This window comes from Actinia tenebrosa, unplaced genomic scaffold, assembly GCF_029948245.1.
Source record: "Actinia tenebrosa isolate PJP-AT-01 unplaced genomic scaffold, QUT_ActTen_1.0 PGA_scaffold6__47_contigs__length_16458017, whole genome shotgun sequence".
Classification (NCBI taxonomy): domain Eukaryota; kingdom Metazoa; phylum Cnidaria; class Anthozoa; order Actiniaria; family Actiniidae; genus Actinia; species Actinia tenebrosa.
Window position 1 is genome coordinate 395,794 of NW_028292583.1, and position 16,091 is coordinate 411,884.

The following is a 16,091-nucleotide window of genomic DNA, read 5'->3' on the forward strand; positions in this document are numbered from 1 at the left end:
CCATATAATGAGATCTTGCGATCAAGCTCTTTTCTAAATACATGTTTACCTTGAGATAAAAGGCTCATGTTAATAAACATGAATTGATATGTGAGGTTCATTCATTTTATCAAGATGTCAGTCTCCGGTACATGCTTACACATTCCAAGATTAGACTGTCCGCTATTTAGTCCTTCCTTAAGCTCTCAATAAATGTGAGTTTGCTTAGGGATAAATGATTCAAGTTTATATATACTTATGACAAGTACTAGATTCATTAGTTTCCCAAGGATGTGTCTTCATTTGAAAAATATGTACTCAAGGATGACATGCATTCAGACTAAATATGAAATATGAAATACTTACTTTTAATAATTTATTTGATGAATATGATTATGGAAAGTGATTGTATTTTAGAATTTTATATAAAGGATTCTAGGAAGTGTAAATGCATGTATTCAACAAAATATAAATAAATTTATTTCATAGCAGATATTTCTAGCTCTCCAAGCTGCTCGCTATTCTTTAGTTGAAAGGAGAAGAAATCTGCAATGGGGAGAAACCATCCCTACTCCTCCCCCTTTTTTAAAAGACCCCACCCCAGAAATTCCAATTTTCTCCTATAAAAACTTTGTAATTTTGTTATTTCACTGACTCCCCCACCAGACCTTTGGAAATTCCAAATTCCTTTGAGAGCTGGGTATGGATTATTTCTGGAACTAAGCAATGGCAACAGGAAATAGGGAATAGGTGGGAATTGGCAAGCAAAATTTTGTCATTTACCATTTAAAAAATTTTTCTCATTCAAAGAAATTTCCCTCAGTGATATATTGAATCTACTGTTTTACCACAATCTGTCAAGTTTGGAACAGATCAAAGTTTCTCTTCCGTTTTTGTCTCATAGACATTTAGTTCATGTCTGTAGAACATGTATTTCACACCACCAGTGAAGCTAATGTTGACAGACCATTAGAAACTTTGGCTCCATTATGTCTATTTCATTTTGTCCTATATTATTGTCCAATCTCTTTCATCTCTGTCATACTAGATGGAATTGTTTACATTCGGTTGTCTGACAAACCATTTCAATCTGTATTTTTATCCATGGTAATCAGTACTGACAAGACAGTATTATCCTAAGGGTATTTAGTAATTCGTGCTTTGTGCTTATTTTAAAAAAAATAATCATTTAGTGTTAGTCTTAAATATTTTTTTTAAAGAAAAATATAGTAATAGCTATTCAAAAATAGCACAACAGGGTAAATCAAGCTAAGTAGCATGAATGAATGTCCAAATGAATTAAAACCTGCAAGTTATCAACTTGAACTCAGCTATATTAACAAGTTATTCTATTTTGACAAGAGAAAGGATTAAATGTGTCAAATTCTCGAAAGTGTGGAAGTGGATGAGTATAATATGAATATTCTCTCTTTTCTAACCTTTACATCACCTCGGAGAGGAATGTGTAGTTCCAGAAATCATCCATACCCACCCCACAGAGGAATTTGGAATTTCCAAAGAGTAGGGGGGTCAGAGAAAGAACAAAAATTACAGAATTTGTATGGAAGAAAATTAGAATTTTTGGGGGTAGGGGGGTGTCTTTATAAAATTCCTCTGTGAAGGGGGTATGGATAATTTTTGGGACTGCACATTACTGTTTTTTCCAGGAAGTATTTTTACATAGCTCTGGTTTTAGAAACGTTAATAGGAAGGGTAGGTAGGAGGGGTGGGGGAGTGGCATTAATGCCTATGAATATATAAGCCTTTTCATAGTTTAAGAATCCATTCCACTGCGCATGCGATTTTATCCCGAATTTCTCACCTTCTTTTATCGAAACCTTCTTTTGTTCTTAATTAAACAAAGGAAGGTGAGAAATTTGGGATAAAATCGCATGCGCAGTGGAATCGATTCTTAAACTATGAAAAGGCTTATTGTAGTATTCTTAGTTCCCAAAGAGAAAAGCAAAACACTGGAATTTGATCCAATTTTTTCTACAACTACACATTGACATTGGGTAACCTGTGGTTTAACACAGGAAGCCCAATACAAAGCTCTTTCTTTACAATAATTTATTTGATCTTCCTTTCAGGATCCCAAGTTAAGAGACTCTGTGAGAACTGGTGGTACAGACGAGGAATTGCTAAACAAAACAGTAACGATAGTACATGGAATGAATATGGTAGATGTGATTTTCATCAATCTAGTATCAGGTTCAGCAAATATTGCCACTCAATGGACTGAAGCATTAAACAAACTGATACATAATATTCTGGCAATTAATGTATGCCCATCGACATATCTTCAGAAACAGTATGTAAAATATATTGCTATATTGTCAGTTAAAATTAAATATTTATATAAATTATATTTTTCTATGATTGGGAAAGTTGTATTAAGAGAAATTAATAAGTCCTTATTTCGAGAGGGCAGCCCTTATAATATTAATTAATAGGCAGTGGCGAACAAAACTGTGGAAAGAAGCACAGTTGAAAACCGACAAGCTACTGTACACTGCCACAACACTGAGTCTGGGAATCGAATCCAGGATCCAATGGTGAGAGGCAAGTGCTGTTATCAGGACAGGTGCATTGATTTTGTACTTTTGGCCAATAGACCCCTTTCGAATTCCAAATTACCGCTGTGTTTCTTGATTACAGACTCATTTGCACAGGGTTAGCCTCGCATCAGTGTCTAAATATTTACAAATACCAACAGTAAAGTAAAGAATGCACAACTTCAACAATACAAACACTTTGAAACTCGATGGACCTTGACTGGAACACGTGAACATTCTGCACAAACTCAAGGCTAATCCTGTACAAATGAGTCTGTAATCAAGAAACACAGCGGTAATTTGGAATTCGAAACTGGTCTATTGGGATTTCTGGGGTGTAGGGTGTAGTGTATAGGAGGGTAGGGGAGGGGTTATAGTAATGATGATGATGATGATGATATTTAATATTTATAATGTGCAAATTAATATGTTGAAATTATAATCAAATGCACAGTATGAAGCATCTAATCAAATTACGATCATAATATTAACAGGAAAATAATATCTGTATAAAAATAAAATAATATATTATGTTAGATATAAAAAGCAACTTCCTTCATGAAAGATATGGTAAAATAACCAAAACTGGTCGGTGCACTAATTTCATGTCTTACCCAATTAAAAACATACATTTATGATTTAAGAGGGGGAACAGAGTGGGCAGTTCTTTGTATATCTCACAGGGAGGGGTTAATAGTTAACAAAGAAAAAATAATAGGGTCTTGAGGTAGTCGGAGGGGGACATACTATTAGGTATTAAGTAGTAATCATATATTATTTCTTTTCAATAGTTATACAAAGCTCTGTGTCACGGTTAGCCCAGATGGAAAAGTTCTAGTCAAAAAGTAAGTTTGACATTTTTTGACCACAAATGTGTAAACTGTGTATTACATACTACTCGATCAGAAGAGATGCTTTTTGCAAGGTTTATGTAAAATGAAAGCTGGTCAGTCACCAATTGGTCATGATAGCTTGGTCATACCTTGTTTCTGGCTCAAGGTGACCAACTAGACAAATTTTTGATTAGACAAGTTCTAATTGTGGGCAAGACATTATCTAATGACCAGTATCTTAAAAGCCCTTTTATGATATTTGTCCACCAAGTGCATGATAGCTAAAGCAGTGGGTTTCAATTGACAGAAGTCAACCAGCACAACATCTTGGATAATTATGGCTAACCACCTATTGGTTTTATTTAATGTACCTCAGTCTTTCACTGCAGGATTCTCTTGTGGAATTCCCACCCCTCTAGTGTTCAATATGACCAACATTTTCTTGAATGAAAGGATTAATTATATAGGTGTGAAAAATGGGAAAAAATAAAGACGCAATAGTTTTGTTTACAGAGGGATTTTTAAATAGACGCTTGACACTGTGTCATGGCTAATTTATATTTCTTTTTCATTATAATTTATCAAATATATTAATTACTAGCTCTAGTAATGAACAGTTCTTTCTTCTTCATACAAAATTAATTTTCCAGACCCAATATTTTTGTCAAACATTGAAGGGATGATTAATGTATGTATAATTTGTTTCTTTCCCCCAGTATTATCAAATATATTACTAGCTCTAGTAAAGAAGACAGGAAACGGGTGCAAGAAGCCTTGCAGTCTGTTGGTTTACCACATGGAAAGGTAAGACTAATAGGTCACTTGCATTATAGCATCATTTACTACCACTAGAGTGCAAATAATATACCCGTGAAATAGTTAGGATGAAATAGGAGATAGTTAGTGCTTAATTAGACAAGCTATAGACATTCAGTGAGGCATGACAAGGGAACGGGCATTTATTAGAGTGACAACTCAATATGCAAATGAATAGATAAAATGTGAACATGTAAAATTATAAGAAGGAAAAGCATGCATGTACAACAAAATATTGTTTCAGTTTTTGTAAGTGTGTTTAAAAATATTTTAAAATATGCGCCCTTGAGTAGCACACTTGCACTAGTTTACCTGTCACGGTTCGCCTATTTCTTTAACTAATTAGATTTAGGCAACCAATAGCACAAAGTTAGTAATTAGTTAGCTAGCTATCTATTTCACGGGTATATTATTTGCATTCTACCAGACTCCCTTTGCACACTTCCTTTTGTTCAGTTAATTAGCACGAATTGTCTTATTATTCTCCTAAGGAAATACAAATTTGAATAAGAAAGAAAATTTGCGAAGCATTTTGGTAATGGTAGTAAAATGATGCCATCATGCCTATTGTAACTAAAGAAGTTACATTAATTTTGTTATTTTAACAAGCCTTTATTTGATGTTTATCAAAAATGCTATTTTTCAGAATGATCTAATAAGTCTAGATGAATTCACTTTTGAAATTTTCCTCAAGTTCTACAATCGACTTTGCAATAGACAAGATATTGATAAAATTTTCTCTGAAATGTAAGTGTATCTTTACATAACCTTTGTTTGACAAATGTCCTTTGACTTAAAAGAGCCATGTTATCCCTATTTGTTAGGGTGGGGTCCTCTGCTATACTTGATTGTGGAGGGTTGCTCAGAGAAAGCAAATGTGTAGTTCCAGAAAATATCCATACCCCACCACAGAGGAAATTTGTAAAAGGACCCCCTACCTCCAATCCAGGAACTTCCGATTTTCTTCCATGCGAACTCTGTAATTTTATTCTTTCTCTACCCCCTCTCCCCTCCAGAATTTCCAATTTCCTCCATGGGTGGGGTATGGATATTTTATGGAACTACACAATACTCCAGTTTCGAGTTCTCTTTCAGTCTGTCTCGATTGTGCGTTATTATATTCAGCTATTCAACCAAAACTGGTGGCATTTTAATCGACGCATATTGATCTGTAGTGCATACATTCCTTACTATACAATGGACCGTAATAAAAGAAAAGAACACATTTATAAATGCACAATCGAGGCTAAGACTGAGCAAAAGGTGAACCCCAAATGGGAGTATACGCAAGGGTCAAAAATTGATACCCAGTAACCTTGGCAAGGAGATCCAGAAATGTTTATATCTTTACTGGAGGTTTTAAAGGGTATGGAAACCCCAAGTCATGATTTCTCTTGATACAGTCCCTTATTGTAGACAGGGATGTCATGACAGCCAAGAAAATGTGGAACAATTAACAATTTCTACTTTTGGATTACTGAATATGACACATTTTAAAATGAGTTCTTTCTTTTTTTGCAGTGCAAAGAAAAAGCCTTATTTAACGACAGAACAAGTAGTGGATTTTATTAATAACAACCAACGAGACCCTCGGTTGAATGAAATTCTGTTTCCCTACTGTGATCCTGAGAAGGCACAAGAAATTATTAACAAATACGAGCCCAATAAGGACTTTGTGAAAAAAGGTAACCTATATCATTGATTAATTGCACACCATACGTCCATGAAAAACTTTCATTGTAAGAAATTGCACAAAATCAGTAACTTCAGTAGACCTCAGGAGACCGTAGACCGACAAAACTTTGCAATGATTTCTATAATTGCCCTATTTCACTATGACGTCACTGCTTGTTTAATATGTGGGGAATAGAATTGCCAAATCCAATAGAAAATTCAGCAAAATTTGCTCCTAGCAAAACAGCTTAATCTAAAATGGCCTGGTTTTCAGATGTAATATGTGTTAATATGTACTAAAAAATATTCTGAGCGTTTGCTGACTATTCGATCTACTTCTCTTTGTGGATTGATATGGGTTTTAGAACAATTTCCAGTGAATTTGTGTTGAATTGACCCCCCCCCCCCCCCGCAACAACCATGATCCTTTGCGTTTAAACAATAGATTGTTCTGATGATGTCTTAGTGAAATAGGGCAATTGATCATTTACTTAAAATTTTTGTGGGTATATTGTATGCACTCTCTAGTGTTCATTATTTTGATATAGAGAAAAGATGACATGTCACAAATTAATTATTTGGCACTTTATTTTTATCACCCCTGATTGGGATGACTGCAATTTTACATGTTCACCTTAGCCACATTTATGAAAGCAGTACCTTGTACACATACATTTAAAACCCTGAGCATTGGTCTGGCTGACGCTTCAACCTACAACCTTCACAACAGACTGATGATGCCCAACCAACTGAGTCAACATGGAAGGGGTGCAGACAGGGCCAAGGGGGCCTTTAGTCACATGATAATTTTGACTTACCGATGTTCTGAAAATGCCTCCCCCCTCTCTTCCCAGGCAAAAATCTCGGCAATCCCCTGCATTATATACCTACATGACAATTGGAACCACTGAAGTAAAAGACCCTCTGGAAGCCACAGTATACTGTTTTCTTATCTTTTTCCCCATTGTATTTCAGGACATTTCTCAGTCCGTGGCTTAACAAGATACCTTATGAGTTATGATAACACAATCATCAATCCAGACAGACTGTCCATTCATCAGGACATGACACAGAATCTAGCTCATTATTTTATTAATTCTTCACATAATACGTACCTAACAGGTATGGCTTGAAAATAGTCTTTAAACCTTCGAATATTACAGATACCCTGAAAATTACAGATCAAACCCTGAAACAACCTCTGGGCTGATCAAAGTCAGGTTATGACTGACTCACAGATCAATCCCTAAAACAACCTCTGGGCTGATCTAAGTCAGGTTATGACTGACTCACAGATCAATCCCTAAAACAACCTCTGGGCTGATCAAAGTCAGGTTATGACTGACTCACAGATCAAACCCTAAAACAACCTCTGGGCTGATCAAAGTCAGGTTATGACTGACTCACAGATCAATCCCTAAAACAACCTCTGGGCTGATCAAAGTCAGGTTATGACTGACTCACAGATCAAACCCTAAAACAACCTCTGGGCTGATCAAAGTCAGGTTATGACTGACTCACAGATCAATCCCTAAAACAACCTCTGGGCTGATCTAAGTCAGGTTATGACTGAATCACAGATCAATCCCTAAAACAACCTCTGGGCTGATCTAAGTCAGGTTATGGCTGACTCACCGATCCAACCCTGAAACAACCTCTGGGCTGATCTAAGTCAGGTTATGACTGACTCACAGATCAATCCCAAAAACAACCTCTGGGCTGATCTAAGTCAGGTTATGACTGACTCACAGATCAATCCCTAAAACAACCTTTAGGCTGATATAATTAGTCATTTTAATTGCTTTCATTTGTAATGTTTTTTTTAGGTCATCAATTAACAGGAAAATCATCTGTAGAGATTTACAGACAAGTACTGTTAATAGGTTGTCGTTGTATAGAGTTGGACTGCTGGGATGGCAGAACAGAAGAACAAGAACCAGTAATTACTCATGGAATGACATTTTGTACTGAAATTGCTTTCAAGGTTTGTTACCTGAGAGTTGAAATATGATTATGCAAAACAATAGACCTTTTAACTTTGTCCAACAGTCGGTCAGTCATTGTCTGACAGTTGGACACTGCGTATGGCTGAGCATTGGCCAATCATTGGTTGACAGTTGGCTGATTGTTGGCCAATGATCAGCCAACAGTTAGGGGAGGTATGTTTTTTGTTGCAGCGCTTGAGGCTTCATAGGGGAGGCTCATTAAGAATTAACAACTGGATTATATAAGCCTATGGAACTAGATTGTGACTTGTCATGACCAGTTGTTATCTGTTGTTGTTAGGATGTGATAGAAGCCATCGCAGAGTGTGCCTTCAAGACAACTGACTATCCAGTGATCCTATCCTTTGAAAATCACTGCACGTGAGTTTTGAATGATACCAAATAAAAAACTAAATTTGCATTTATCCCAATAGACCAAATCATTGTTGTCCCATTTCAGATGATATACCATGTATAGTAAGATTTGTAGTTTACTGTCGTTCTACCGTGAACACTTTAGATTATTTTATCTAATTTTTTAGTTGTGTAAATATACTTTTATTTTTTCTTTCTCTTTCTTCATTTCATCTCCTTGAATAGCTTTTATAGACTTTCAATACATGTAACTTTAATTCTATTGTTTTGCTTCCAACTCTGATTGGTTGACAAACTTGAGTGTTCAAAGTTAGAGAAGTAGGACAGTAACACTATGTAAAACTATATTTTTTAAAGCTTTAATTATAGAAGTGTGAATTAATACTCACAAGAAAGTGTTGTTTAGAAATGGAAAAACAGTGATACAGTTTAATTAAGCATGGCATCTCAGTTTACTCACAGTTAGGTCTCCCACCCGAGCAAAATTGAAAGTAAATATCAACATTTATATATTTTTTATTATTTAATTCAATATTCAACTTTTTATGTGCCATATTGTTGTTATTGCTTAGCCCCAAACAACAGTCCAAGATGGCTGCCTACTGTGTGAACATCTTCGGAGACATGCTGCTTGATAAACCACTAGAAGAGTATCCAGTAAGTTAAGTGAGATTCATTGCCTCCTTGGTACCTCTCCCATAAGGTGGTGGTGAGCTATTAACAAATGGAAGGGGAATTAGGATAAGGGACTTGCAAAGGCTAGGAAAAGTTGGAATTGCGAGTTGCAATTAATTATGTAAAGCAAAATAAGAATGCTGGAAAGAAAGGTGTAGGTTAAAAGAGGGATGTAATATATAAGGAGGTGCATGTAGGTAAGGGGGGTGTAAGTAAGTGGGTGTAGGTAAGGGAGGTGTAAGTAAGGGGGTGTAGGTTAAAGGAGGGATGTAATATAAGGAGGTGCATGTAGGTAAAGAGGGATGTAGGTAAGGGAGTTGCATGTAGGTAAGGGGGTGTAGGTAAGGGAGTTGATGCAGGTAAGGGGTTGTAGGTAATTTAAAAGTCTGAAATCTAAGTTTATTTGTGTTTTTTTCTCTTTTGAGCTTGAGGATGGCAAACCTCTACCTTCCCTCAAATCATTATTAAGAAAAATCATAATCAAGAATAAAAAAAGAACGTCTAAACGAGAGGAAGGTGAGTGAATAACATTGCGCAATGGACTACTTCTTCATCAATACAGCAGCCATCTTGCCAGGGGGCAAAACAAAACAAATGAAAAAATAGATAGAGAGAAGCACGGGAAGCACATGGTGGCATAGTGGTGTGAGTGCTCACCTCTCATCAATGCGACCCTGAGTTCAAGTCCCGTCAGGTTCGGTGTTGTATGTTAGTAGAGTTGTTTGTTGGTTCTCTCCTGTGCTTCGAGGATTTTCCGGGTTCTCCAGTTTACCTCCCTCCACAAAAATCAACTCCTAAATTCAAATTTGATCGCGGAATGAGGGCCACAGGTTTGTTAGCCACTGGCTATTGAGTGCTATCCTCGTTAAAAAAAAGAAAAAAAAGGACTTTATATAGAGAGTTTCATGTGTTTGCCTTTCTTTTATGGGTAAAGATAATCAATGTGCCATCTTAATTAATCTTTTGTTATATTCTCTTGTGGTGAGCTGTTAATATCAATGTAACACAGCTTTATTTGCCTCCTGGACACCCTATAATGCATTGCGATCAAAAATGGTGGCAGTATTATTGTTAAAATATTCCATTAGCCTAAAAATCCTGGTCAATCTTAAGAGTAAATATAATCGAGGCCAAATGCCTGACAAGTTGTCATTTTTTCGTAGGAAATGAAAATGACACTTCTGCTCAGACCACTATAACTGACAATACCACAGAAAATGGTGAAAATAAACCAGAAATGAATGGTGAAGTAGTAGAGAACAACGATAATTCAGTAAGTGTTTTGGGTGGAAAAAGGTTCTTTTTGACACCTTAATTTAGTTTTTGAAATTTAATCAAGTCTCAAAGGATTGGACCAGCATGCAGTTTTAATGACGTTGAGATTTGGTCTAATTTTATCGTTATGCTTATTAAAACATAGTATTATGCAAAAAATTTCATTTTCCCTTCATTGTTTTTCATTTTCCATTCTTTGTTTTGCATTTTCCATTCATTGTTTTCCATTTTCCATTCATTGTTTTCCATTCATTTTTTTCCATTTTCCATTCATTTTTTCCATTTTCCATTCATTGTTTTGCATTTTCCATCCATTTTTTCCATTTTCCATTCATTGTTTTGCATTTTCCATTCATTTTTTCCATTTTCCATTCATTGTTTTGCATTTTCCATTCATTTTTTCCATTTTCCATTCATTTTTTCCATTCATTTTTTTCCATTTTCCATTCATTTTTTCCATTTTCCATTCATTGTTTTGCATTTTCCATTCATTTTTTCCATTTTCCATTCATTGTTTTGCATTTTCCATTCATTTTTTCCATTTTCCATTCATTGTTTTGCATTTTCCATTCATTTTTTCCATTTTCCATTCATTTTTTCCATTCATTTTTTTCCATTTTCCATTCATTTTTTCCATTTTCCATTCATTGTTTTGCATTTTCCATTCATTTTTTCCATTTTCCATTCATTGTTTTGCATTTTCCATTCATTTTTCCATTTTCCATTCATTTTTTCCATTCATTGTTTTGCATTTTCCATTCATTTTTTCCATTTTCCATTCATTGTTTTGCATTTTCCATTCATTTTTTCCATTTTCCATTCATTTTTTCCATTTTCCATTCATTGTTTTGCATTTTCCATTCATTGTTTTCCATTTTTTCAATTCCCATTTGATTTTTCCTTTTACAGAAAGATCGAGACCAAGTAGAAGAAGAAGCTGCACCAGATACAGCTCTATCTGAACTGGTCAACTACATCCAACCAGTTCACTTCAAAAGCTTTGAGAACTCTGCAAGTAAGCATGTTTTCATTTGTTGTTCTTAGCACATTCACTAGAGACTATGGGCCATCCATCCTTTGGCTAGTTGCCAGTTAGATATAGATATAGTGTTATTGTAACATTTAATTAAGCAATAGAAAACTTTTTCCGTGTTTACATAGCCTGATAGCAACACGAGGGGAGGTTGGGAGAATTCAAGACAGTTATGCAAACCCGAGACGTAGTCGAGGGTTTGCATAACTGTCGAGAATTCTCCCAACCCCCCGAGTGTTGCTATCAGGCTATGTAAACACAGAGAAAAACGTTTTCTATTGCTTTTATGAAATAAATACTAAGGGAAAACATTACCACTTGCAAGAAAATAAATCTTTATTTGAATTTGATTCTCATATCAAAATAAAAATTCTCCATACATCACGAACTTCGATCGTTAGCCAATCAAATTTCGTGTAATAAACGCCAAGGAGGCAAATGTGAAGCCAGAAAGAATCGCTAGCTATTTTAAATATTTATCATTCTAAAACTTTAAAACAAATACAAAGAAATGTTCAAAGATTGAATATAAATATTAATAAAAGATTTCAGAATTGATTATCTTTACGAAAGTGATCAAAAGTAGATAACTGAGTGTCACTGTGACTGGAATTCTCAGTTGAAAGAAATGTGGTTTTGCTCAATTTGACAGCCAGAAAACACGGCAGCGAAGTCGATTGTTTCGTCTTGCCTCGAGAAAATATTTTGTGGAGTTGAAGAGCTATCGCTGGAAAGAGTTTGAAGCTGCTGGCTGTTTCCTTGAAATACTTGTATTCCTTATCGGACAGTGCATTTAAATCATTAGAAAGCACTTCACTGAACAACCGAGGCTATCCTGACGAAGGACGTGCGTTGTAGCTCCTGAGGGAATTCTCGTTACGGTGACCAACAAGAGATTGTCATGATCAATATTACAATCAGAAACACCTGCATGACACCATAGGGTTATGCCTGTGGCCCTGACACATGTCAAAATTTGGAACTTCGTCTTCAAAATACATTTTTGGGGGCATTTTTTTCCTTGAAAAAAACTGTAAATTTTTGAACTTGTACCGGGAAAACACGAAATGTGTGACGTCACAACTGTGTTTACATACCCTCATGCAAATATGGCTATCAACCAATCACAGCGTACGTACTATTTGATTTATTTTATAATTATTTATAATATTTAATAGTATATTGAGAGCAACCTGAAAAGTTTAAGCTAATCCTACTCCCTAATAAAGTTATAGTTGCCAGTGAGAGAATAGTAACCTCCTTTGCAGACAATCTAAGGTCATCATCGCACAATATTAGAGAGAACTATTGTGTAACGACGTGATGACCCTAAGAACATCTGCAAGTCCTGCATTGATAAGCAAGTCCTTTCTATATTTTTTAAAATATATTTCTTAAGACCTATTTAATTATTATTGCTGACATTTGTAATTTTGTCTACAGAAAAAAATAGATCATTTGAAATGTCATCATTTGTGGAGACTGTTGCAACGGGACAGCTAAAGGAAAAACCTGTAGAATTTGTCAAGTATCCTTGAACCATTTTCACTGATCACTAAGTAAATTAAATTATTGGACTAATTTCATTAAATACTATTCGAATATCAATATATCAAAAGGCGGTGTATGTTATTACGCAATGGCAAAACATTAGGCAATGTTTAATGTGTTTCCAAAATACTGTTTTCCTCTCATGGAGAAGACATTGAAATCTTAAAATCCACACTAGTATCATATTACTTGGCAATCCAGTGATTGGTCTAAAAGTCGGATCTCAGGGTTTTTGATGTTTTAAGTGTGGACTCAAGGCTAAACTTCTTTGAATAGTATCATCGTGGTCTGTCTGTATAATATAATTTTCTTAACCCTTGCATTAGTTATAATAAGAGACAACTTAGTCGTATATACCCTAAAGGAACGAGAGTGGGATCTGAAAACTTCATGCCGCAGGTATGTACTGTCCATGATGCACAACCAGTTATTTGCTGTCAATTTCGTACTAATAATCTACACTTCACTATTTTAATAATTCCAGAAGTACATGTTTACCCTTTTTCATATTATCTGTTTTAGATTTTTTGGAATGCTGGTTGTCAGTTGGTTGCACTCAATTTCCAGACTTTAGGTAAGTTATTGCCTTCTTTATGTGATTTTTTGATACATTGTTGTCTTTCTTTACTGGAAAGTGCATTAATTGTTGCTGCTGGCATTTTGTTGTCATTTCATCGTTTACTGTTGCTATACTTTATTTGTTGCTATTGCTGTTACTCCTTTGTTGGTGCTGTTGTTGCTACTACTGCTGTTGTTGGTGCTGTTGTTGCTTCTGCTGTTGTTGCTACTACTGCTGCTGCTGCTACTACTGCTGCTGCTACTACTGCTGCTGCTACTACTACTGCTGCTGCTGCTACTACTGCTGCTGCTGCTTTTGTTGCTGCTGCTGCTGATGATGCTTGTGGCTGCTGATTCTGTTGCAGCTGATTCTGCTGTTGCTATTGCAGTTGTTGCTGCTCCTGCTCATGTTGTTGTTGCTGCCATTGTAGTTGCTAATACTTCTGTTGTTAGTGCTATCCCTGCTGCTTTCGTTGTTGTTGTTGTTGCTGCTGTTGTTGTCTATGTTCTTGCAGTTGCTACTGAAATGATTTAATCCTGACATTTTTACATTTTATTTACTTTAGATTTACCAATGATGTTGAATTTAGGAATATTTGAATACAATGGCAGATGTGGGTAAGTAGTTTACTTTTAATGAAAAATGACTCTTAAGAGTGAGGGGAGGGGGGCATTATCGTGTGGTTTGGGGAGCTTGGGATACTCTGCAGTTTGATGACAATCATTTCTGTCAAGAGAGGTGGAATCTCCACAAAGGGATGTATGTATCTTTTAACATTCTATGTTGTTAACCAAACAGGTATTTACTGAAGCCTAGTTTCATGAGAAGACCAGATAGAACATTTGATCCATTTGCAGAGTCTACTGTTGATGGTATCATCGCTGGGGCAGTAACAGTCAAAGTATGAACAAATGAGATTAGGAAATTCAATGATCATGATCAGTATATTTATTTTTTATCTTACACTTGGTTTATTCATTAGTTCATTAGTTCACAGTTATTCTAACCTTCCATCCACTCATCTATCCTTTCTAAACATCCATGCATCCATCCAAACATCCATCCATCTATCCATTCATTTATCCATCCATCCACTCATCCAACCATCCATTTACTCATCCAACCATCCATTGATCCAGCCACCCATCCACCTATCTATCCACCCATCTATCCACCCACCTATCCACCCATCTATCCACCCACCTATCCACCCATCTATCCACCCATCTATACACCCGTCTATCCACCCATCCATCCACCCATCTATCCATCCATCTATCCACCCATCCATCCACCCATCCACTTATCTATCCACCCATCTATCCACCCATCCATCTACCCATCCACCTATCTATCCACCCATCCATCCAACCAATTATCCACCCATCCATCCAACCAATTATCCACCCATCTATCCACTCATCCATCCACCCATCCACCTATCTGTCCACCCATCTATCCACCCATCCATCCAACCATCCATCCAACCAATTATCCACTCATCCAATCCTCTATCGATCTACCCACCTTCCTGGCCACCCATCTATCCAACAATGCTTATCATTTTTTTCCCACTCTGATCAGGTCATAAGTGGTCAGATGCTGACAGACAAGAAAGTTGGTACATACGTAGAAGTAGACATGTATGGGCTCCCTGCAGACACTGTCAGGAAAAAATACAGAACTAAAGTTGTCCCAAACAATGGAATAAATCCTGTTTATGATGAAGAACCTTTCGAATTTAAGAAGGTTTGTTTTCTACCTTACTCCAGTAAAAAGCAGATGCATAAGTTCTGTGCCATTGTATTTCATGTGTCTCACCAAAAATGGTCAGAGAATAGAACCCTTAGGGGTTGGGGATATGATTCAATGCTCCTAGCTTGCTGATGCCTTAACATTCACAGGATAGTAGGATAGGATAGGATATTCACCAGGATAGTAAAAATTATTTTGTCAGTCTAGTAACTTAGAAGATGAGCAGAACCCAGAACTTGAAATAACAGCTGGTCATTGGACAATGTTGGGCCAGAATTGGAACTTGTCCAGTCAAATCTTTGCATTGCCGGTCATTTCGACCAGTAACATTTATCATGACTGGACACTGAGCGACCATTATTTTAAGCCCTGAGAACCGATACTAAAGATCTCTGTAATCAGATCAACATACATTTTGAGAACATCATCAGTAACCGGTTCTTCTTTATCCCCTATTTTAGTAATGATGGGAAGAAACACTGTCTTGACCCTTTTTATGCATAGTCCTTTGAGCCCCATTTCCAGTAAATTTAATGTTATTTTGTTTGGGCTTTAAAAATTGCATACAGGTTGTATTGCCAAGTCTTGCTGTCCTGAGAATAGCTGTGTATGAAGAAAGTGGTAAACTCATTGGTCAGAGAGTATTACCAGTTGATGGACTCCATCCAGGTATGTCATGAGAGAAAATAACGGCAAGTATTATTATGTCTGAGCAGTAAATTCTGCTATCGTTACAGCTGTTACCTCATACAGTGAACGAAGGACTAACATATATCAGATTGTAGATTCTGCTCTTGTTACATTCTACAGTGCAACGAGTAAACGTATGAGCACATTTAATGTATTTGCATACTGCTATGCACAGGCATTTTCCTGCTAAAGGAGCTTTTACAGGCCACATTTGGTAAACCATCCAGCTTCGCATTGAAATGTCCATAGAAGTGTGCAAATACATTTAATGTAGTCATACTTTAGCGTGTTGTGGTGTAATGTAGTAATGTAGTCAATGCCATACAAGTGTTCTTG

At 36.1% G+C, this 16,091-nt stretch overlaps 1 protein-coding gene across 2 annotated transcripts in view; it reads left to right on the forward strand.

Annotated features, from left to right (window-relative positions):
* Positions 1–16,091, forward strand: part of LOC116289094 (1-phosphatidylinositol 4,5-bisphosphate phosphodiesterase beta-1) — a 39,561-nt gene that overhangs the window by 9,185 nt on the left and 14,285 nt on the right. For both annotated transcript variants that reach the window (XM_031695983.2, XM_031695984.2), the window contains exons 4-22: positions 2,070–2,290; positions 3,326–3,379; positions 4,084–4,171; positions 4,830–4,930; positions 5,705–5,868; positions 6,833–6,979; positions 7,684–7,841; positions 8,144–8,223; positions 8,790–8,874; positions 9,318–9,408; positions 10,056–10,165; positions 11,077–11,182; positions 12,644–12,728; positions 13,078–13,150; positions 13,274–13,325; positions 13,876–13,927; positions 14,109–14,211; positions 14,895–15,059; positions 15,635–15,734. In XM_031695983.2, coding sequence (XP_031551843.2) covers positions 2,070–2,290; positions 3,326–3,379; positions 4,084–4,171; positions 4,830–4,930; positions 5,705–5,868; positions 6,833–6,979; positions 7,684–7,841; positions 8,144–8,223; positions 8,790–8,874; positions 9,318–9,408; positions 10,056–10,165; positions 11,077–11,182; positions 12,644–12,728; positions 13,078–13,150; positions 13,274–13,325; positions 13,876–13,927; positions 14,109–14,211; positions 14,895–15,059; positions 15,635–15,734 — 2,035 coding nt within the window. The remainder of the gene's footprint in view (positions 1–2,069; positions 2,291–3,325; positions 3,380–4,083; positions 4,172–4,829; positions 4,931–5,704; positions 5,869–6,832; positions 6,980–7,683; positions 7,842–8,143; positions 8,224–8,789; positions 8,875–9,317; positions 9,409–10,055; positions 10,166–11,076; positions 11,183–12,643; positions 12,729–13,077; positions 13,151–13,273; positions 13,326–13,875; positions 13,928–14,108; positions 14,212–14,894; positions 15,060–15,634; positions 15,735–16,091) is intronic.